The 24,068-nt window shown below is 41.3% G+C and overlaps 1 protein-coding gene across 1 annotated transcript in view; it reads right to left on the bottom strand.

Annotated features, from left to right (window-relative positions):
* The window catches only part of arhgap39 (Rho GTPase activating protein 39), a 55,305-nt gene extending 34,526 nt beyond the window's left edge, over positions 1 to 20,779 (bottom strand). The window contains exon 1 of the mRNA XM_076141531.1: positions 20,706 to 20,779. Within this exon, the coding sequence (XP_075997646.1) occupies positions 20,706 to 20,716 (11 nt within the window). The 5' untranslated portion in view covers positions 20,717 to 20,779. The remainder of the gene's footprint in view (positions 1 to 20,705) is intronic.
* Positions 20,780 to 24,068: the final 3,289 nt, after the last annotated feature.

Raw genomic sequence — 24,068 nt, 5'->3', positions numbered from 1 at the left:
GGGTAGTGGGTAGTGCTTCCGCTGGGGAACCGGAGGGTCGCCGGTTCGAGCCCCTGCCGAGGTGCCCCTGAGCAAGGCACCGAACCCTCAATTGCTCCCCCCTCTGCGAAGGGTGGTAATGTAATGTAAGTCGCTTTGGATAAAAGCGTCTGCCAAAATGATCGTAATGTAATGTAATGTAATGAATGATGTCACAGTTGACAGGAAGAGACATGAATGGAACCACCCAGGCGCCCATAATGACATCATGAATGATGTCACATTTGCCGCAGCACTTTGAACACACTTCTAACTTTCACACCTCCTCACGCTTTCTGTATGAAGTGGGAGAGCCTGGCGGATTTGTAGAATCACAAATTTTTCACTTATTTTGTATCTTATCCATAACACAAGGCTGCCGTTAGAGGTAATGGGTATGGGCCAAAGGATGGGTAAAGATAGAAACGCCAAAAGGGTACTTTGGAGGGGTGAGGCAGGGGAGGAGGAAGGAGGGTCAGGCAGAAGATGTTACGAGAGGGTCGGCAAGAAAAACTGCAGGTCGGTTTGTTGTTTGTGTGGAGCTGCGACATGCACCCTCCCCACAATCGCCTCCAATGACCTTGAGTGTCAGCATGAAGCCGCACCATGACTTCCCTTCACCTTTGTCAGGATGGCAGGTCAAAGGTCAGGGTCAAGAGAATGAGCGAGTTGGCATCTACAGTACGTTCCTCAGCATGTGCTCCCTCACGGCCCGCTCCACAGCTCCATAATAAAGAGAGTATGTGGCGTGAAGATTTTTTTATCGATGGCGAGGAAAAAATGATGATGATGCTGCATCTGAGCTGGCATCAAAGCTATGTTTAGAAAATAATGTCTTCATGTATCAAATCAGACGACGCACTGCCTCAAAAGAGAGGAACCATCTCCAGCTCAATGCGGGGAAGATGAAGGTGCTGGTGGCTGACTACCGGTAAACATCCAGGGAAAGGACATCGAAATTGTAAAATATTACAAGTACCTGGGTGTTGATCTGAACCACAAACTGGAATGGTCAGACAATTGCACTGCTCTCTATAAGAAAGGACCGAGCAGACTCTTTCTTTTGGAGTGGAGGGGGCTCTCCTGAAGTCCTTCTTTGACTCTGTGGTGGCATCAGCCATCTTTTAAGGGGCAGTCTGCTGGAGCAGTGGCATCTCAGCCACTGATAGGAAGAGACTGAACAAGCTGGTGAAGAAGGCCAGATCTGTCCTGAGCTGCCCTCTGGACTCTGTGGAGGTGGTGGGGGACAAGAGGACGATGGCCAAGCTGTCATCTTTGTTGGACAACTTGTCCCATCCCTTACAGGAGTTTCAAACACCTCTGTTTAGCTCGTTAAGTGACAGGCTGCTTCACCCACGGTGTCTCACAGAGAGATACCACAGGTCTTTCCTTCCTGCAGCAGACTATTCAATCAGCACCTCTCCCAGTAAATCCCGTCTAATGATCACACTGTGCAATATCCCCTCATCGAATTTGCAATTCTTTGTACTTAGTTGTATTGTTATACCTTTGTTAGGCTTTTTACTTTTGTTAGGCTCTTATTTTAACTTAATGCCATTTATTGCTTTGCACTATCCACTTTGCTGCTGTAACAATGTGAATTTCCCCGTTGTGGGATGAATAAAGGATTATCTTATCTTAAGACACCTCCATATAGGAGAAGACCAGATGCTCCAGGTTTTGGAATAAGTGCTTAAAATAAGCTAGGAGAGTAATAAAATAAAACCCAACAATACATATACACATCTGTCCATGACTGTCCAAGCCATACACATAAAAGGTACCGTCAGCTTTAGCCCTTAAGTTAAGGGTCAAATACTGCCTGACTCATGTATTCTCTCATTCATAAACATTAGTTACTGGCCTTTTACCAGCTGTTCTGTTTGCATGCAATGTGGCTCTACGGCCCCTATATCTACATGTCCCATGAGCCAGGCGTAGCAGCACACGACCACATTTTAAAAGGAAGACCTGCTTTAGGCTGATGGTTAATGTTCACAGCATTCATTTTGGATGGATGAAAAAATAAACAAACATGAATGAAACAAAATTTGGTACAAGCTCTGCCTATGTAATATGGGACATGTTAGCACAACCTGTATCGAAAAGGCAGTAACAAAATAACAAGCCAGCCATGCTACAATACTGCTGACAAAGACAAAGAGAACCATGATTGGCAGTTTGATTTGGATTCTTTCAACATCACAGTACATTCGAGTCTTCAGCTGTTTCATTTTAAATAGAGCTGAAATGTGACGTGGCTCACACTGAGTGAACACAGGCACATATGGGTGCAAATACCAAAGGCACATTTGCAGTGAAGCCTCCCTGTCAGCATTCAACCCCACACACACACAGCCCACGCCTCTGGAGGTGTCAGGGCCTTTCTTTAAGACCACCTGCTCCTTTGTTGCACCAGCTGGCCTGCAGAGCAGCTTCTGAAAAGCTCACTGACTGTCAAGACATCTTTGCTTACCATTCCATGTCCCATGTGTCTTATCAAACATTTCTATGAATTTGTCCAATTTCACTTGACTGGACTTGCTGTATTGCTGTATTTTGGGCGTAAATGAGGGGAATGGCATCCATTTTTCACCGATACTCATGTGTACAAAAAGTTGTCCTCTGATGAAGTCAGCTTGTAACATCTCATATCTGTCTATGTATTTCATGCTGACAAGCTATTCCTTCTTTTCATCCCAATCACCGCAACCCACTATGTATCCCCTCTGGTTGTTGGTTTTGAAAATCCACTCAAATTGAAGCAGACAACAGCAGGAGGAGAACAGACAAAAGAAAGAACGTGAACATGTCTGGGATTTTCTGTCACTACAGGGCAAGGCTGTCATTACTAAAGGTCACACATGACAGCATCATTATGTGGCCTACCAATAATGTCCTCCTATGAAAAAGATACACAGTAAATATCCACCACCAAACACTGCAACAAAATAAGGATAAGTAAAAAAAGTCAACAGCACCAGAGCTTGATGGAGACGTCCCAATATGCTGTAACAATGACATTTAGCTGTTGATTCAATATGCAGTCACAGGATTTTCCCATAAAGGGAATTCAGGAATACTTTAATTCTTTAAGCATTGTGATTCTGTGTCATATTAGCGGATTTTGAATTGAATTTATTTTATTTTCCTGAAAGAAAAGTCAGCTCTACAAAAATTGGACATTTTTTGCTCTGGAATACAATCTTAAGGTTTTGGAGAATTACCGAACCAGCAGTGGAAACAGCAAATATTTCTTCAAATTAACTAAATCAAATGAGATACAGAATAGAAACTTTACAGAGTATTAATGGAACAATTGTCAAATTGATATGTAAATCTTTTGGGTGGACCAATTTCTCTCTCGGTGTGTTGTTGGGTTTGAAAAACACAGGGATAAGGTGTTTGTTGAAGATCCTCCTATTTTCCTATCTTAGTTTCTCAGACACTCCTAACACACGTTTAATGTCAATGTTTTTGCATTTGTTCTTCCTGGTTCTTGAAGCTGTTTTCACAAAGGACCAGTTAACGTATCCAGAAGCTTTAAGAGCATTCTTTAGGTGTTCAAGCGCCTTCTCTTTGGCCTGGGCATTAGTTGGCACATTATCGGCCCAGTGTTGCAGCATTCTGATTACTCCTAGCTTGTGTTGATGTTGTGGGTATGTGAAGCCCTTTGAGCCCTTTTTGTTATATTGGGCTATATAAATAGACTCGACTTGACTTGACGTGTTCCAGTGGGTGATGAGAGTTAAAGAATAAGATTTGGTCTGTGTGAGTAAGTTTCTTGTACAGTATACTTGAATGTAAAGGCTCCCATCCTCTTCCATGTGTGTGCCACAGTTCAAAAAGGACAAGCTGTTGTTCTTGACATTATCTCATGTGTACTTGATGTTCCTGTCCACTGAGTTAATGTGTTCTGTGAAGGCTTGTACCTCCTGGGTTTTAAGTTTGACACATGTGTCAAACATTCAATGAAAACCTTCGTGCTGCAGGTGAAGGGAAGCTAACTGTTCCTGTCATAGTGTGGCTTCTTGCCAAAAGTGAAATTACAGGAATAGCTATCTACGCAACTCCACAAAAACAAATGACAGACATCCTCTCCCTGATATTTCAACCCCTTCACCACAGCTGTACCCATCACCTCTAAACACAGCCTACCCTGACATTCACTCTTAAGTAGCGTTAGCAAATTTCCCCCTAACCCCAGCCTCACCTGAACCTCGTTCCTCTGCAATTGTGTTGAGTTGTGAAAGTTAGTGTGTGTATATTCTAATTACTGTAAACTGAACACATCAACACGTTAACCCTTTAAAGTCAAGTCAGAGAGGTTGCATTGGACAAAGCGTACAACAGTCAACTATACAATATGCTGCAGCCGTGAGTAGGGCTGGGCGATATGGGCCAAAAATATCCACCACAACATCTGTTGTCTTGAACCATCTCAAACCATCTCCATATCATGGAGTATGATTGTCTTAGGTACTACACACCCCAATTCCCAAAATGGGCAGGGTCTCCTGTTGTACCACACAGGGTCGTGTGTGCCCACAACAGGAGACCCTGCCCTCCCAAAGCTCTCTGGGAAGACAAAGAAAAACTCCCAAAAGCCTTAATTCCATTCTACTTTATTTACAGCACATGTGTCAAACTCAAGGCCTGCGGGCCAAATCAGGCCTGCAACATCATTTACAGGAGCAAAATAAACGTCCAGCTGCTTACAAGCGTTCATTGTCCATAAACTACATTTCCCACAGCTGCATGTTGATTTTGTGACCTGTTAAGTGACCTGCAAAGTGACCTGCAAAGTGACGGCATCCCGCCACTAAAATGCAGTTTACTTTCCACATCAGCGTCAGATCAGAGTTTAAGGAAGGTGATTTTCCAACTGTCGTTCCAAGTGGTTCTGAGGAATAGGCTACCTACAGACAATTCCAAAATGTCCAAGACAAAAATTGATGTAGAAGGAAGGCAGTTTCATGAAAGATGGGAAAGTGAATACATGTTTGTGCTTCAAGGAGAAAAAAAACGTATGTCTTTTGTGTTATGAGGCAGTGTCGGTGCTCAAGGAGTACAATATACGTCGCCAATATAGTGATGAACTGAGACAACCCATACTGTTATTTTGAGTTAATTACATATACTACTTTGTATGTGTAGCAATGGACTCAGTGTGTTTACAGGTGCATGTGTTCATGCAGCCAAATGTTAACTGCACTCAAACCACCTGTCTAGTTGGATGTATGCCCTCTGCAAGGTTGTGTGTAGCCATTGGATTTTGTAAAATGCCACAGCTGTCAGGCATTTTCTTAGCAGCTCACAATTGTTTCCCTCCACTGTGATAAAAAAAAGTTTTGAACAAAGTTAATAATACTAATAATAATTAATAACCTATTTAATATTTGTCTTTATTTATTTGAAAAGTTTGATCTTTGATTGATGGAGTAATGTGGTTTCTTAACCTGACAAATTAAAAGGATTTATGTTAAAACTACAGAGAAATAAGCTAACTATTTGATTATTACTTATTCAAGTTACAAAATTGAATGCATTTGCACAGATGAAAAAATATATGTTTAAGATAGTTATTACATTACATTACATTACGAGCATTTGGCAGACGCTTTTATCCAAAGCGACTTACATTACATTACATTACCACCCTTCGCAGAGGGGGGAGCAATTGAGGGTTCGGTGCCTTGCTCAGGGGCACCTCGGCAGGGGCTGGAACCGGCGACCCTCCGGTTCCCAAGCGGAAGCTCTACCCACTGAGCTACTGCCTCCCCTCCCCCTATTAATATATGTTGAGTAGTTTATACTGTCTTACAGTTACAACCGGCCCTTTGAGGGTAACCATAATGCTGATGAGGCCCAGGGTGAAAATGAGTTTGACACAACTGATTTACAGTATATTGGGCCAGATCACAACAAATGTTATCTCAAGGCATTTTACATACAGACCACTTAAAAAAGCCCAACATTCCCCCATGAGCAAGCACATTGCAACAGCTGCAAAGAAATACTCCCCTTTAACAGGAAGAAACCTCAGGCAGAACCAGGCTCTAGGTGCTTAATGTATAAGGAAAAGGAAGAAGGAAGGTCCACAGTCCAAAAGGCAGCCTGGAATGGATGTTCAAATGCAGTGTAATGTGCCAAACACATCCACACATGTATATAGATGTGTTTGTCCACAGTTTTTTAGTTGATTTAAGTTAAAGTTTAAGTTTATTGAAGGATGTTACTCTGCTGCACGGATAATAAACCACATACTGTGGTGAGGCAAGTGCACTGTGCAGTTTCATGTGACTTAAATAGGAATTTGAATAAATATCCCATCTCATCGGGCCAGAGGGAGTAGCAGCTGCTCTGTGATAGTTCAGAGGGAGCCGGGCGATCAGAGCGCAGATCCGATTTAATTTTCCTGTGCGATATTCAAAACAACTTCAACCGCTCAACACAGAGCCGTGAACTATTGTCATATGTATTATTCACAAAGAGTCTCTAGAACAGTATTTGAGGATCTTCAGACCTACATATTATTTAGGCTATAATATGCGCTGACCATCCATAAATCACAAATGGAAAGCACACAAATTCGTCCTATATTGCAGTTCTCTGGATATCATACTGAGTTTGTGTTGTCCAGGAGAATTCAACAACCTGTATGAGGTGAAATATATCATCACATGATCATCATCAGCATCATCATCATCTCAACCCCCACTCATACTACTGTGCTAAAGTACTGGAAGTTTTGTTTTACCAGCGTTATTAGTGGAATCTCTGAGGAGCTTCCATGATCTCGTAGGCAGATCTCGACCTCCCAACACCCACACACTTCAAACAGCAACAGAAGCATGAGCAGCATGTTAATATATAGACACAGAAGATTGTCCCTGTAAGCATTACAAGACGTGTGTATGTATTACATCTTCAATTGTGCTGTTCCTGACACAACTTCAGAACTACTGACCGTAGCATCGTGTTAGCTTATCACCAGGAACACAGAGAGGTGATACTAAGATACACTGCTGCATTTAGTTTCAACATCTTTCAAATGAAGCTTGGCGGGTTTCTACAAAAGTCTTAATAATAGCTATTACAGCTTACATTTATAACATATCTCTACCGAGTATCTGCCAAATCTTGAGAAAAAGACTGTTTTGGAGTAACTATCTCACTTATGCAGACGACAAATTGACTGACACTCGTATGTCATTAAGTTTGTTGTGTTGTTGGAGAAACTTTGAGTTACAGTAGCTGAGGGGCGGCAAAAGCAAATAGTTCTATGAGTTCAATATCATAAATAGCATATTAAAATGCAATGTAGACATAAATAAGAAGAAGGAATTCTTGAGTATATCTAAAGTGTCTGGTTTGTAGGACTTTTATCGTCTTGCTACTTTGCCGTGTTGAGTCCCTCATGTTGACTGGGAGCTAAATCATCATACCTGCGCTGAGAGGAAATGAGCTCTAACGGTCTTTTCAGAAAGACCGGACAGGAGGCAGTTGCAGATGTTCAGTCTGGACATGAAACCTCTGATTCTTGAAATTTGTTTCATATGATAATGGGCAGATTTAGTAATTTACTTTACTTATTTCATTATTATTGATGACTGAGATGCCTAATAATAAGACGATAATAGTTGGTTTGACATAACCTTCCATAAAGGTAATGCATGAGACGAACATTAACATCCACTCCGTCCAATGTGTTTGATCCTGAGAGGCAGGAAATGGTGCTAAACCACAGAGACAACAGAACAATAGAATCATCAGTGCTGATAACATTATGTCTAATTTAAAATTACATTGATTGAACATTGACATAATAGGACTGTGTGGTTAACTATCCTGTTAGGCACGTGTCATCAGATAGGAGACCTCATGTGCATGAAGGTGCCACACTGGGCAGAGGTGAGCATTGCTTCCATGATTCTGAAAACTGGACCTCATGAGATACAGCACAACATAGTTTCACAACATAAAAGTTTAAAAAATGATCACCTTTGTGATTGTTAAGCTGTCACTTTATTTTCCAATCTTGGAACTTTCTTTTGACATGCTCATTGCTGTTTGACGTCGTCCTGTAAGAACTGTATGTACCCTATGACATCATTGCAATTCCAATCTACTTGTACTCTACCTCGGGGTCTATGAATAATGTTTAACAACAATAGTAGTGATAATACAACCTTCCTTCCCTCTCTCTATCTTTCTCTCTCCTCTTTCCCCTCTTTCTATATAAAAAATGCAATCCTAGAACTGTATGCACAATGTCATGTACAATGTTTGCTTCAATAAAAACAAATTGCAAAAAAAAAAACATGCTTATTTCTTACATCTCCTCTCTCTTGGTGGGGGTGGGCGGCACATTAGAGACAAGGCATATACAAACTACATTTCATTTGCCAGGCACTGTTGCTGTCAAGACTTTCAGAAATAAAAAAATCTCTAATTTTAATAACATTCTTTAAAAAATAGGATAGGATTCAGTCTAAGATAATATTTCACTACAGGAGTTTTGAACTAATTAATATGAGCTGGACAGATTAGTCTAGGCTTGAATGTTATTGATTACAGGAAACTCCATCTCCAGATAAAGCCAAAGCAAATCCAGCTCATCACGTGTCACATGCATACCTCAGCCATCAGGCTCAAATATAGATATATGAAGAGAGGAAATACAGAGAACATCAGTGCTTGTAATGTGCTGCAATGCATGGATCTGTGGATACTGTATAGTTACGGGTAGGTGTGATAAGGGGGTTCATGCTGGAGGGCTCTTCACACAAAAGTATGGTGGAATGGTCTCCTAGCAACCATGGCCTTTGCAATTATGTGACCGTTGGGTGTTATGTGTCTCAAAACTGAACAGCACACACACACACGCGCACACACAGGCATTTGTCACTCATGGATGAACATGTGAGATCATTCCAATAGCGTCTCCATTACAATCACAGTCTGTAAACACTGAGGCAGCATTCCAAAAAAGCAAGAAGCCGAGGATATTGTTATGCTCAGTTCATTAGCCCAAGACAAAACAATGCCAGCTAAGCTTGTGCACCACCAATTAACTGCACCAAGAAGGCTGAAAATGCAAGTCAGGGGGACTGTAGTGCTGTTTATAAGGAGAGAGCAAGTGATTCTACAGGGACAGACCCCAAAACATGAGGTTGTCATGTTTGGAAAGCCTGACACAACAGAATGCGTGACCATTAACAAGTTATTAAAGACCAGTTGAGTTGAGAATGTGTAGGCGTTCTGAACAATACCTGGAAACTGTTCCTTGCCTGTTCATGACTGTTGACGGTCTGATAGTCTCATCTATATAACATTTAATTCTTGCATATAACTTTGTATATAGTGTATGGTTTCTGTGTTAATCCAGTTTTGTTGTATTTGATTCTTATTTTGATTTCTCTGTTTGTCTGCACCTTGAGCCTCAGCTTCTATGATGGAAGCAGTTTGAGTCTATCTGCATCCGTTCATATTGGACACGCCCACTTGTGCATAACTTCTGCCATTTCGAATTTTTCCCCAAAACTGTTTTGCACATCTCCTTGAACTACTTCACTTCAAACTTTGACATGTAGAATGACTGGGCCGAGCCGGATAAATGTTATAAGCGAGCATGGCGCAGACTACACAACACTCTACATAACATGATGTCATTACTCCATTGTAACTCGGGTTGGTAATTGCCAGGGACTTCCCAAATTGATATTGCAACGATATCTAGTTGCCAAAATCAGGGAGAATGGACTGTTTATTTATGAGTACCTTTGTCCATGTAATGGAACATTACAGCACAAGTTCTGACCACACACACACCTGACCCCCACCTTTGTGAATCCTGCACATAAGTTTGACTGTCTCCTTCTATCTTGTCTATGTCTGCCCTTCATGTGCTACAATTGGCCAGGCAGCCATCATCACTCTTGCATTGCCCCATGCAAGCATGAGCACCCGGCCAGTCTTGGCACTTGAATGCTGCAGCTTGGCATGGGATTTGTAATCACGCTTATCTTATTGACATTGTTGTAATGTAATCCCATGTACTAATATTTGCCATGTTTAGCACATTTCAAATGTTTCAAAGTGTTCAATTGTCGGATCACTATCGCCACCGCCGTTGAATTTCCTCAGACTGGAAAAGTTGCCCACTGTCAGTCAAGATAACAACTTAAACAAGATTTACTTGGTCTACAGTACTGAGGGACACTGATGATCGGTACCTGACTATCCATACCATACTGAAAGTCTTTCTTATGATGCCTGTGTGTACTGCTTCGGCCCAGCGCTCATTCAGTTGTTTGATATGTCTGAAACAGCATGACATAGATGCAATTGATGGAATTGGCAATAATGGTTATTCACAGTGACTTTGAAATCAGCAGAGTGTGTGCAACCGGGACAAGGAGGGTCAATTTCAGATTTGAAAGGTAAGGCATAAAGACATAAAGACATTGAAGCAGTGAATACATTGTGTTGAGCATTCCTAATATAAACATTAACTTTAACTGTGCTCAAAGTCATTTAACAGCTTGTTGCACGCAACATTTCCATTCTACTGTGCGGCCTCACCGGTTTCCCTGATGAAAGGTCAGGCTTTGATGCTTTAACCTAGGCTTGGCCTGATTTAAATGTGGAAACTGGAATAGATCATCAGAATTTCAAATGGCTTGACTTGTGACTTGCTTGACCTGAGTGATGTCTTGACTTGTGACTTGCTTGATACTTAAAGAAGGTCATGACCTGTGTGGACTGCATTAAAAAGCCTGGCAGGAGCAAAGACCTGGGGATGTCCAAGTTAAATTACCATTAGATCAGTCACTGATACACACGCATATGTCCACAGATATGCCTAAGCACACAAACGCATACGCACTACGGTAGACATAGATGAAAAGAAGGCAGAAAGAGCCGGAAAAGAGAGGGGCTTGGCCGTTTTTTACAATATGGAGCAAAACACAAAATCTATGTTTAAATAGATGGGCACTCCTCAACTCAGCCAAGGCCGAACAGCCCTCCATATGTGACTCTCCATGATCACTGAGGCGTCCATGGCCCCAAAATCAGCATCATCTTCGCTAAATAATGGTTGTGTCTGTATGTATATGTCCCTGTTTGGTGCTTCACACTGATTCTATATAGAGTATGTGAACTCTTTTCAGCCTTTTGGAAATTTCATACGCAAGTCTTGCCTAAAATCCTTGGGAACTACATTTGATTGGGAAGCCAGCATAGAACAGTGGTTGCTAGTTAACCGTGTGCAAATGAAAGTGGCCCACTCTAGCCGCTTTCTGCCTCTGCTGCCTTTACATCCACCTCCAACAAAAACAATGCCTGACAGGGACAGTTTAAGTTCCACAAGCTGTCAGCATCCTCAGAGCATGCGGGTGTGTATGAGATCCCTTCATAAGCTCCATCTTCAACAGCAGCGTGGCTAATTAAAATTGCTTCCTGCTTCTTAACAACTGCCCCACCCCCCACTGCTCCTATGTGAACCACTCCAGCTCCAGTTTAAAACCTGCCTGAGGCTTTGATGAATCCCAACTAATCCAATTCATCCTGCCTACATCACACACACACACACACACACACACACACACACACACACGCACACACACCAGAGAGAGGACATTGATTTAATGTACAATATGTAATTATTTAAACACTTGTTGCTTAATTTGCCCACTCTATCCTGATGGGAATCCATGATGGTTACTACTGGAATCTGATTTGGGAAAAAACACAAATATATACAGTATATATACGTATATATATATATATTATGGGGTATTTACTGTTTGCTTGCCAACATAAGTAGGATTGCAACATCATTCATCCTTCATAAAGGCTAACTTTCCAATACAACAGCTTTGCTACACACTCGACATTTATGAAATGTATACATTTTCATGTTTACATTGTCAAAAAAGTGATCATTCTACTTTTTGTTTTCTTACTGAGGTCCAAGTGGCAGCGGCCTAGTAGGGTGCATTATATTGACTGGTGCTCCTAATATTTTGCACCTCTCATGTTTGCTAATGGAGTGGACAAGATTCTGGTAACACCATTCAATATAATGCACCCTAATACACCACCATCACACACTATGAGCTCAATAATGACACATAATGTAGAATTGCCATATTCTTGACAATGCTTTGAATACTTGTTTTAGCTTTCTTTCTCAAATATAATAGTAATAATGGAACGTGAATAGAAGTTTAAAAATAGAGATTTGCTGTTTGCTGTTTGCCTATCTCTAGTTTGTGTGTATGTTAATGGCAGGGGAAACCCTAAGTAAATAAACGTACGTCCCATACGTATATATTTACCCGTAGGCTTGTGTTAGGCTTAGATAATGCAAATGAAAAACATGGATTTATTCAGCATGCAAACATTTAAGTCGGATACAACCTCTGCTTGCATTTCCTCAATCGGAGGACTCGTCTCATACTGAGATTACACAATGTGTCACGTGAATTCAGAGCAGCGCGTATACTATTGATTCTCCTATATGTTCAATCCACAGCTTTATCACAGTTTTGCCTTTTCACAAAGCAAGCACAAATTCCATGCATCCCACAGTCTTACAGACGGCTCCTTTAATGTAACATCCTAAGTCAGAAACCTACAAATAATGTGAAATTTCTAACCAAATATGTTTAAGAACAATAACCAAATGTTTCAACGTGAGCATCCTGAGGATAGGACACTCGGTAAATACTAGATAGTGTTTCACATGCATATTAATAACAATATCATCACAGACAATGTTTTATCGCCAAGCCCTAGTGGTAACATTCATTAAACTGTTAGTCCCAGCAGAGGTCAAACTCAATCTATACCCCACCAATAAAAGCAATCAATAGCCATCTAATGACAACATGAGAACCCTGCAGCATAAACACATACATACACTCAATGCATTTCTCACTCTGACTGGGGGTCAATTCTCAAGTCCAGCACATATGCATTGATCAGCAGGGATCCCTCTTGCAATGCCCATACTCCCTATTTTTAAATACTTTTTAAGGCTTGTTTACCGTTTGGTTCGTCATTGTCTCCAATTCAACTAGTATGTCTTTGCTTTTCCTTTCATAATGCCATCTCCTGTCCCGTTTGTGACAGGGAAGAAAGGTTTGGTACCCGAAAATCTGGCACAGAAACCAGCCAGTGTTTGCTGTGGTTCTCAATTTGGCTCTAAATCCAGCACCAACCAAAGGGGTAAGACAGACACACACACACACACACACACACACACACACACAAGTACACAGATTTGGAGCCTCTGGGGAAAGCATTTATACAATAATCCAATTTTTGACAAAAAGTGCTCTCTCTCTCTCTTTCTCTCTTTCTCTCTCTCCTCTCTCTCTCTCTCTCTTTCCTCCCCCCGCTTCTACTCCTGATCTGTCAGTACTTTCTCTATCCGCTCTGCCCACTCTCCCTACCGCCACTGTCAATGTCAGTCAATATGCTGCCTTCTTCTTCTGCCACTTTCATATTCAAATTCAAACTGCTCTGCTACAGCCCCCAGTAATCACTAGCCAGAGCGCTGTACTTAGAACTTCAGTTATTAGAATATACATTTATTATGTACATGTATAAATGATATACATGTATAGAACTACAGAGTAAAATAAAGTTGAAACATGCTCATAATATTAAAAAAAATAGCATTCTCAAAGAAAGAAAGAAAAGAAAGAACACTTTTATTTTCAAAAGGTCGACTCTCCTCCATATACTGTAAGTATATATATAAGGAGTATGGGTATGTCGTATATATACCTACATACGACATACCCATACTCCTTTTATTTTGTTATTTTTGAAAGTAAGAGGAACGAGGGAATCGTAAGGAACACTTTATTTTAAAGAACAAAACCTTGCTAAAAGTCTATGGTTCATCTAACTAACATTTGTTTGTTAGTTTGAGTCATATAATTATGAGTTTTAACTTGTGCAAAGGGATATATAATATACACTGACAGTTATTTAGTCAGCTATTTTGAGTTCTTTCATTTATTAGAAGTCTCAATTTGTAACTTCACTACCAATGCTTTAATGTTCTGTGTGGTAAACATTGTTGTAAAGGGTTGTCGTGAAGGATGTGCTGCAGTCCATTAATTAAATAAAATTCATTGGACAAAGGGATTATATTACCAGACCCTAAATAAAGAAATGTCTTGGTTTGAGTAACAGTATGTCATTGAATATCTTTCAGATACTCAGATACAAGATATAAGACATTGGGTTACAGATACAGAAGTGACTACGTCTGTTTTTCAAAATGAACTGGTAAGGCATTTTTACCTAGAATAGTTTGATGTCTGATATTAGCGGTGGCAGAGAGAGTCGACCATATTCAACATTAGAAAACCGACGCCGCACACGCAACATCACTGAAACGCTGCAAATCGGAGAAACACAAAGGCAGCGAGCCACACCACGACAACACAAACTTGTCAAATTGATGTACGTGCGCCGTTGTTTTTCTAATACTGCACTCTGCCACCGTCAATATTTGAGGGACTATGAAATATTAATTCCCCATAGTTACTCACAATTATTGACATGGTTGTGTTCAGGGCAACTCTGGTGACACACCAACATAATATCAAAGCATCAATGACATTACTCTACTGAAGACAGTTCAATAGTTAAAATCAAGTATTTGATCATGATTGACTTACAAATTTGAAGAATTATTGAGAAAAAAAATACAATATTCTCCTATTCACCTGAAATCCCATTCCCTTACAACTGGCCTCATGCCAACATGACACGGTTTACTATTAACAACAGAAAGCTTGGACCCCCTTCAAAGTTGCTTGCAACTCTAGTTTCTTGATATAATTCTTTAGTGCAGTCACAGAAACAAGAAAAACCCTGCAGAGCTACGGGATTAGAACCAGATACTTCGTTTTTAGGAAATACACCAATTTCGCTGTATCTCGTCCAGAACATGGCAGAGATACTGCTGCCTGAAAACTGCTGCTTTCTAGTATGGCAGGATTAATGATGGCATCATGTCTGTCAGCTAGATGCTACTCATGGCCCACTCATGTCCAAAAAGTCAAGTTGGAAGGTAAAATGAAGGAGGGGCAAGAGGAAGGGAGAAAGAGCCAAACAGCCCTGAGGTACATAACAACATGTTATTAAGCAAACAAAATCAAACCTTATTTAGTTCTACTTGCTAAATTCTTCAGAATGTGCAGGAATGTACACACACACACACACACACACACACACACACACAGTAACAGATGTGCTGGAAATAAACAAGATAAATAACTGAGCTATCAACAGAGTGATGAAGAGAGTTACTGGAGGCATTAGGGCCTTTGAATTTTAAATCTGTTATTTGGAAAATGTTGTTTTGACGCATTATTTTCTCCCAGCTGTGATATGAAGCCACACTGTCTTCATGGCACTGATGTGGTTGATATGATACGACATCACCATCACCTCGGCTCAGCCTGCTACGCTGCATAGATCAGTTACAACCAAAGCTTTTTGCAAAATATTATGGATTATATGGATTATATGATGAGTTCATCAGAAACAGACTTTTCCTTTGACTTGTTGTGTTTCTTTTGAGTTGTTGTGTCAGGCATGTTTTGGCAATGGAAAAACGTCTTCTGTGGATGGAAGGAGATGTCTGCACATGTGAACTGGCCTGCTGGGCCCACGCACATCTTTAAGGTTCTGCCCACTCAACTGAAATCACATGTTAATGCAAGTTGTAAAGGGGCCTTAAATCAGGTACACAACTAATCAGTGGCTGTGCTGCTCACTGCTGAAGCATCAGTTAGCATATTAACACATTTTATGACTATAAATAAGACCAGTGGTTCCCAAAGTGGAGGGCAGAGGTATTGCAGGGGGGGCGGGACAAGAGAGAAAATCTGTTGAAAGGTGTGTGTGTGTGTGTGTGTGTGTGTGTGGGCCCTGCAGAAAAAGTTTGGGAAGCACTGAATTAGGCCATTGATTTACTGCTGTTTTATATCTTTACAATTCATTTTTACATTCATTAAGACTATTATATAGATATAGATGATAGATATAGTCCTATTCTATAGATATAACCCTATTATATAGATAAAGATAATAGATATAACCCCATTATATAGATATAACCCTACCATATAGATATATATTATAGATATAACCCTATTATATGGATCAGGGGTCGCTACCAGTAGCACACAACATCACTTGGTAAAGCTGTTTAAATTTCTATCCAATCAAATTCACAAACATTCCGCCCCTTTTGTCGCAAAACGATTATAAACCAATCAGCTGTCAGTCCAACAAATGACGCTGCTGTCAAGTTTGGTTACATGACACCGAAACGTGAAGAGAGACAACGATCAAAACATCAAGCAGGGAGGGGCGGGGCGTGCTGACGGTCTACCACAGGTACAGAGCAGGACAGAGAGAAGCAGAGATGAGCGCATTTGGATGCCTTTTAACAATTGTGACAACATAAAGTCAGAATGCAGAATGAAGCTGTCAAGTCGAGCAGGGTCCACAAAAAACCTTCACAGACAGGAGAACTGTGCATCCAACAGTTCAGCTGGAAGAAAGAAATTAGCTCCACCCAGGCTCTCAATACAGTGCATGTTCTTCCAAAGAGGAAAACACATTCCAAAACTGTACGACAAAGAACATGCTTCACTGCAAGAACATTCCAGAACTATTTTAATCCCTCATGAACAAAGTACCACACTCTCTGTCATCTCACTAACATCAGAGCAGACTGAATGCATGTGAAGTACAGATCATATGGGAACTACAGGGAATTCCCTGAATTACAGGGAATGTGAAGGGAAATTGTGACAGTGATATGTGGACAGACATAAAATGTGAAATATGAAAGGTATGGTATTGGTAAAAAAGTAAAATAAGTATTTAAAATTTAATTAAATTTAATTTAATATTTAAAATATAGCAACATTGTTTTGTTTTCTATGAGATGAATATGGTGTGAACTTGACACTGAAAATGTATACAGAAAGAAACAAGCGTATGTTGCTGAATTGGAGTGTTGGATTGATGTTGTACAAATGTTCACACAAACGACACTTATTCAGCTGGTTTGGGTGGAGAATCAGCCATGTGGATAAATGTTACAAATAATGTAAAACATGAGTAGCTCACGGACACTTTTATTTTGTCAAAGTAGCTCTCAGAGACAAAAAGGTTGGAGACCACTGATAAAGATATACCCCTACTATACAGATAAAGATTATAGAATAACCCTTTTATATAGATATACCCCTACTATATAGATATAGATTATAGATATAACCCTATTATATAGATGTAACCCTATTATATAGATATAGATTATAGATATAACCCCTTGATATAGATGAGTTTCAGTTTAAGATGCTTTTTTTCTCTTTCATATCATTATAACATCATCTTAAAACAAATCTGAGTAAGTGCATCAGACATTTGTATTGTTTTACAAACTTTGGTATTAAAGGACTAACCAAATGATAACTGACATGTTACCCAATAATAAAAAAACAAATGAAATATGAGCTATGAAATGAAATAAGGTTTGACATAAATCATAGCAATGTGAGTCACCAGTTGAAGGAAGGAATCTCATTAGTGATGAGTAATAACAGGTGCAGGACAGATGGTAAACTATGTAGTGTGAGCCAGTTTTGTGACAAAACACATGGTGCATAATTATTCTGTGTGAACCTCAGCGAGAACTGCATGATAAATATTTCATTGGGCTACATGCATCATCATTTCCTGTTCCATCATTACAGCGCTTTGTGGAACTGCACAGTGTGTGTATGGTCGCAGCAGGCAGAAGGTAGAACTCTGTCTTTGGGCAAACAGCTAGACACTACATTTCTTATCCAGAGTGATCACAGTCGGGTTAGGTCCTTGTAGGACACCCTGGAGACACCCTAGAGAGAACGGCAACATACATGACAGATGTGGTTGCAGCTTTAACAGAACGACAGTATGATATATTTCAACCACATGCTGGCAGAGCACACAAGGAAAGCGCTCTGCCCCGCCCCAACCCCCACCGCTGGGATCAAAGGTGTAGACATGTTGGCATGACACGGAGGTGTTGAGTACAGAGACACATTAGCTTTGCCTGATGTGCCAAAGTGTTTTAATGTCAGATTTTTCTGTGGGCGAGTCCCCATTCTCTCAGGAGTGGATGTGTTAAAGTGTGCACAACCTTTATTGTGTGTTTTTGCTGTGGATAAGTGGCCAAAACATTGCACCCACTAAAGATGTCATATCATTAGACACTTAATGCCAAAAAGGAAAGAGCTTCTATACAAAATTATCGTTCCATCTTTCAACAACCATGCAGGAAGGACACGGATGAGGATGACAGGAGCCTCAACAGACTAGAATGCAATGTAGCCCCAAGCCATGCTAATGTAGCCAAACATGCTAAGCTGTGAGTAGCTGGGAGCAGCTGCACTCACATGGTGACCGACACATGCCCAAGCCAAAGCTATTTATATAGAGTTAGACCAAGTGAACACATCAGCTTCACTGAGGGGAATCAAACACTCTCAAGGAAATGGAGGATGTCATAGGTCAACAAGACACATTGAGAGGAAGTCTGACTAAAGAAGTTATGACATTGCGATTGAGTGTGTCTTGAGAGCCGAGTGAGTAAACATTGTCAGTTGATTCTGTCCAGATTGTGTGTCCCAGAGTGTGTTGGTAGACAATCAGTGTTCCTAGCTCTATGTTATGAGCTCCACGCTCCACTTCTGAAGGTCACATGCAAATCCACTAACACATTGCTCATTCACAGTGGCACTGTTGCCTCACAGCAAGAAGGTCCTGGGTTCAAATCCTGTGTTGCCTGCTCCTGTGGGGAGTTTGCATGTTCCGTGTCTGCTTGAGTTTCACGTTAGCGCTCCTGCCGTGACCAAGGCACTAGGCTGTAGATCTGGTCTTGGTCCCTGGGTGCTGCACAGTGGCAACTCACTGCTCTTTGGTTCAATGCAGGGGTCCAATTTCTCTACATGGACAATAATAATAACTCTGTACTTATATAGAGCTTTTATCTCTATAATGACCTCACATGTACTGAAGGGAAGGTTTATGCCGTGCAAGGAGCCAGGAGCAGTTAGGGGTTCAGTGTCCTCGCTCGGAGGAGCCAAGAATCCAACTGGGAACCTTCCCATTCCAAGACGAGAGCTCTACCCTCCTGACCCGCTACTTGATCGTCTATGTCACAGCAACGTTTCCTTTTTTATGTAAAGCATGTCATTATACAGCTCTCTGTCATGCGCTATTCTGTCAAGTTAATGGCGTCTATTCTTCACAATTATTCAGGCAGCTGTAGTTTGACAGCACCTCTGTATCGGTGTGCCATGAGAGCACCACATTTTTACTTGATTACTCTGGACTAAATCAGGAGGCAGAGTAACACCCCGAATGTCTTGTGTCATCCTGAAGGTCCTGGCAGGGTTCATGCCACCTTCATCACCTATTTCCCCTCTGCCAATAGGCCATGGGGGAGCTTTGTTTCCGGTTTCACAACAAAAACCATGAGGTTGAATTACCCTGCAATTCAAATTTAACTGTATCTTAGCAAGAAAAGGCAACGACTGCATCCAATGAGGCCTCAGCTTCACTTTGATGGTCATAAACTGAATGAGAAATGTATGTTGTCCAAACCCAATCATTGTGTGGGAAAGTCCCGGGTTAGTTTGAATGTGTTAAATGTGTTAATGTTGCCTTGGGCCCAAACTCCACAGATTCCCAGGACCATCCAGCCTGGGACATTCAATTCAACTCTTCAACATTCAGCCAACATTCAGTCTGCCACCTGAGGAGAATCACTTAACCCCTTCAGCTGTTATGTCAGTAAGAACCCATTTGCCCCGTTTGGATTAAAGCAGGTCCACGTTAATGAAAATGAACATTTCCATGGCAATGCTCTGTTGTTTGATAGGAAATGATGTTTCAGCTTCTTTGTGGTATTTAATGAAGTATCTATATGATATGATGGGACATTGTAGCATGACAACACCACACTGACCGAATCTGAAAGAATGTGTCATTCACACGCCTCAGATTGATTCTAAGAGCGGATCAAGTGGACACGTTCAGGCTCAATAAGATGGAAGAGCGTAGCGAGCCTCGTCTCATGGGAGGCGCCTCCATCCATCATGAGGAGGAGACGAGGGAAGCTGAGGGAAGCTGAGGGAGAGAACCAGACCAGCCGAGGATCAACCAGCACCGTCACCAGGCTTATTGTTAGCATACGTCAGGCTGAGCGGAGTAAGACACGGCGACAGGTGCAGCACCACCACCACCATCATCATCATCATCATCATCATCATCATCATCATCATCATCACCACCACCACCACCACCATCCAGCCACACCGCCTCCTGGCCAACCAGCACTGCGTCCGCCCGCGCAATGCTCAGCGAAAAATGCCGAAAACATCAGCCGATAAGCAGCGAGCCGACAGACCAACAGATACTGTGTGTGATGAAGATGATGAAGCGTCTGAGTGCGGTGAGCTAGCTAACACCCGCCTCGGCTGAGCACCAGCCCGCCGCTGTTAGCCTCGTCACTGGCCGCCTGTCTGTCTCAAGGTGGGCCACCGATTAAAACACAAGGATGAAGACAGCACGGATGCTTTCACACTCACCTATCTGCCATGTTCCCGACGGTTCTTACAGTCTGCTGTGAATAAATCCCACACCGTCTCCCATGTTGCCGAATTTGCGGTCACCGCAGTCAACGAGTCACTCCAGAGTGGACAAATGTGCCAAGCTGACTACATAAAAACACGCGGTTCCTGACTCGTCCTTTCACATTAAAAGCCTTTCCGACGACCCACAGCAACTCGACTGTGTGACGCCCATAAATCCGTTCAAATATTCAACAATTCGCTACGAAAAATGTTGAGCCCAAAATCGTGGCTCAGAGACAGCGTGTCCAATTGATGACTGACTAATAGGACTGTACTGCGTTTATATCATTCTTCTCTTCTCCCTCTCTCTCTCTCTCTCTCTCTCTCTCTCTCTCTCTCTCTCTCTCTCTCTCCCTCTCTCTCTCCCTCTCCCTCTCTCTCCTTCTCCTTCTCGTGCACACACACACACACACACACACACACACACATACATACTGGGTTTAAAACATTGGTTCACAAGAAACTTTTGGGTTATGTTTGGTAGATCTTGCCTTCCCAGTCTTTTGTTGTGCTGCTAAACAAATCAGATCTTTCCAGTGTTGAATACCTAAAGGTAAAATGTAGCACACACACACGCACACGCGCGCACACGCACACGCACACGCACACACACACACACACAATTTCAGGACAAAGTTGACTAATCTCAATTGCACCAGTTTATTCTGGCCATGTCAACAAAACATCTTAACATTTTGGCTTTGTGGCCTTCATCAAAGCATCTGGGTTGTGTGTCTGAAATTTTGAGATAATTTCTGCTGGTTTTCGATGTTCTTGACTAGCCCTTTAATCACAAAGAGAGCCAGTAAATGAATTTCAATTTCTAAAAAAATAAATAATAATCTGAATATTAATAATTAGACTACACACACATAAACATATCGTGGGTTTCTTGTGAGCTGCGAGTAGCAGAAAATATATTTAAGTAAAGAAAGAGAAACCACACACACCATCTTTAGATGCACGGTGTTCGAGTTAGGTGTGTCTCTTTCTATACTTAAATATATCTTCTGCTACCCGCTTTAACACGGAAAGGAAACCACAACTGTTGTATTTTGCAGAAAACAATTCCTAACTTCCGGTATAATTCTAGCTACCTTTGGCTAACTCGACGCAAAAGGGAGCGCGCTTGGTTAGTGTGAAGTAATTATTCATTCATAGCGAATGAGAATGTTGCATTTACGAAATGCAGTGCTTCTTCTCTTCTGCGATTCTGATCTGAAAAATATGGTTAACAACAGAAATGTAGTTTGTAATACTCAGTGGGGGAAAGGAAAGCAAATCCCGACCAGGCATGGGCCATCCTATACTAAAACGGTACGTCTACAATGTATCTTAACCAGGGCTAAGGCAGATCACAGCCTACCAGAGGAGAAGTGAGAGCCTCCATGCCTGTGACACAAACATCCACCCAGTGCCTGAGCCCTGATATCTCCCCCTCGGAACATACAAGCCACTGACAGACTCTCTGGTTGGTTTATGCAAGACAAAAGTGAACGTGAGCTCATTCTAAATGTCTTCAGAATGCCTGCAGATATACATTCTGATGCTTTGTCAATAACTGATCAAATGTCATCATGACCCAGTAACTAACCCAACCCCTCAGTTTTTAGGTGCTACAGCTCGATGTTGCAGTTAAACATGCACACACACATTTGATGGCTTTGGTTGATTAAATGAGGTGGAGTACAGCCAATCATTCATTCATTCGTCATGTATTCATTAATTTGTGCAACCGTGAAAACAAAGGCCACCATTTATCATAATGTGGGAAATATTTGCAATCCTCTGCAAAATGTTAAGGAGCTTGTAGTCATTTAAATAAACAGGGCTTTTCTTATGTTTGAAGTTTAGACCTTAGTTAGCAGCCACACTGTTTTTTTTATACATGTATTATATATTAGAAAGTTCAATGTGATTGATCTTAGAATGCCTTAGAATCCTCACCACATACTAATCCCCGGTTCCGTGTCACATGGCCAAATATCCAATCCAATTTGACTGAAATCAAAGGTTTAGAATTCCTAACTTCCGGTATAATTCTACCTACAGCTAACTGAAGAACAGGCAAACAGGACAGAAACATAATCTTATTAATGAAGATGATCGTGAGCTCATTCTCACTCGCTTAGAGCTTTTACTGTATGTGTGCCCACTTTCCATCAGCATCAACAGTGTGAATGACTTTATTGAAGACAGTGCTCCCTCTTGTGTTCAAATGAGAGTACATCACTCCCTTTCCAACCACAGGGAGGATTCCTCTTACTGTCTTGTGTGTACCTCAGTTCAGAGACATCAACTTGTGCTGTTGCTTATAATGCCGATACAAAAGAGTTGACATCTTTCTTGTTATAAAGGCTGTGATAGAAACATGAGGACTTCCTGAATATGCCCCAGTTTGATGTAGGCAGAATGCTCTTGGAGTGCAGTCAAAGCCCCGCCTCTATTTGTGCAGCATTTAAGACATCATTCAGTATGCAAATCAGACCTTTCACTCTCCCAGCAACATACAGGTGACGGGAACAGGTGCTGCCAGTGGCTTCACCAAAGAATTTGGACTGAAAATATAGTGAAAAGGTAGCGTGCAGGGCCAGTATGTACATGTGCGTAGATGGTACTAGCCACTCGCATTGGAATGAGATCTCTGTCCCAAGCAGCTAGGTGTACACATGAAGCCCATTACAGAGACACCTTCTTTATATCAAAGTGACTTAAGTTAAAAATGTCATTCTGAACTGTTCAGAATATACCACCAATGTCACTGATTGAACTGTGTGTGTAGATTCAAGGATTAGGCGTTTCAGAGCTAACTAACTTGCACCCAAATTTCAGAAAGCTTGGGATGAAGCATTGAAGATGATAATATACAGAATCATTATTCACTCGTGCAAATGATGAAGTTTGATGAAGTGCATAGGCAGTAGCTAGGCCTATACTGTGGGCAGCGGAATAAAGGGCATTGTCAGCTGCTTCTTCACTGATCTGATGGTCCGTCTGTGTGACGTCAGTAGTGGTCTGCCTGCACATATGCTTCAGCTTTCCTCAGCTTCAGCAAACCAAGTCAAGAATGTTTTTGGTACATTCATTTTCAAAAGTTGTCTTGAAATGCACATCAGTAATTCTCATTCTCAATCAAAATATTGATATAATACCATTGAGTTTTAAGAAAAAATACACTGCTCAACAAAGAGAAGACTAAAATCACACATTGATCTCCTCCCAGACCTGGATCAGGGCATCAGTGAGCTCTGGACAGTCTGTAGCGTGACTTGGCAGCATCAGATGCATGATACATAATGTCCCATGAGTCCTAAATTG

Source organism: Genypterus blacodes, unplaced genomic scaffold, assembly GCF_046128005.1.
Source record: "Genypterus blacodes isolate CSIRO-AG114 ecotype Tasmania unplaced genomic scaffold, CSIRO-AGI_Gbla_v1 ptg000019l_1, whole genome shotgun sequence".
Taxonomy (NCBI): domain Eukaryota; kingdom Metazoa; phylum Chordata; class Actinopteri; order Ophidiiformes; family Ophidiidae; genus Genypterus; species Genypterus blacodes.
The sequence above is the reverse complement of the archived record's forward strand: the minus strand, read 5'-3'. Positions and strand labels throughout refer to the sequence as shown.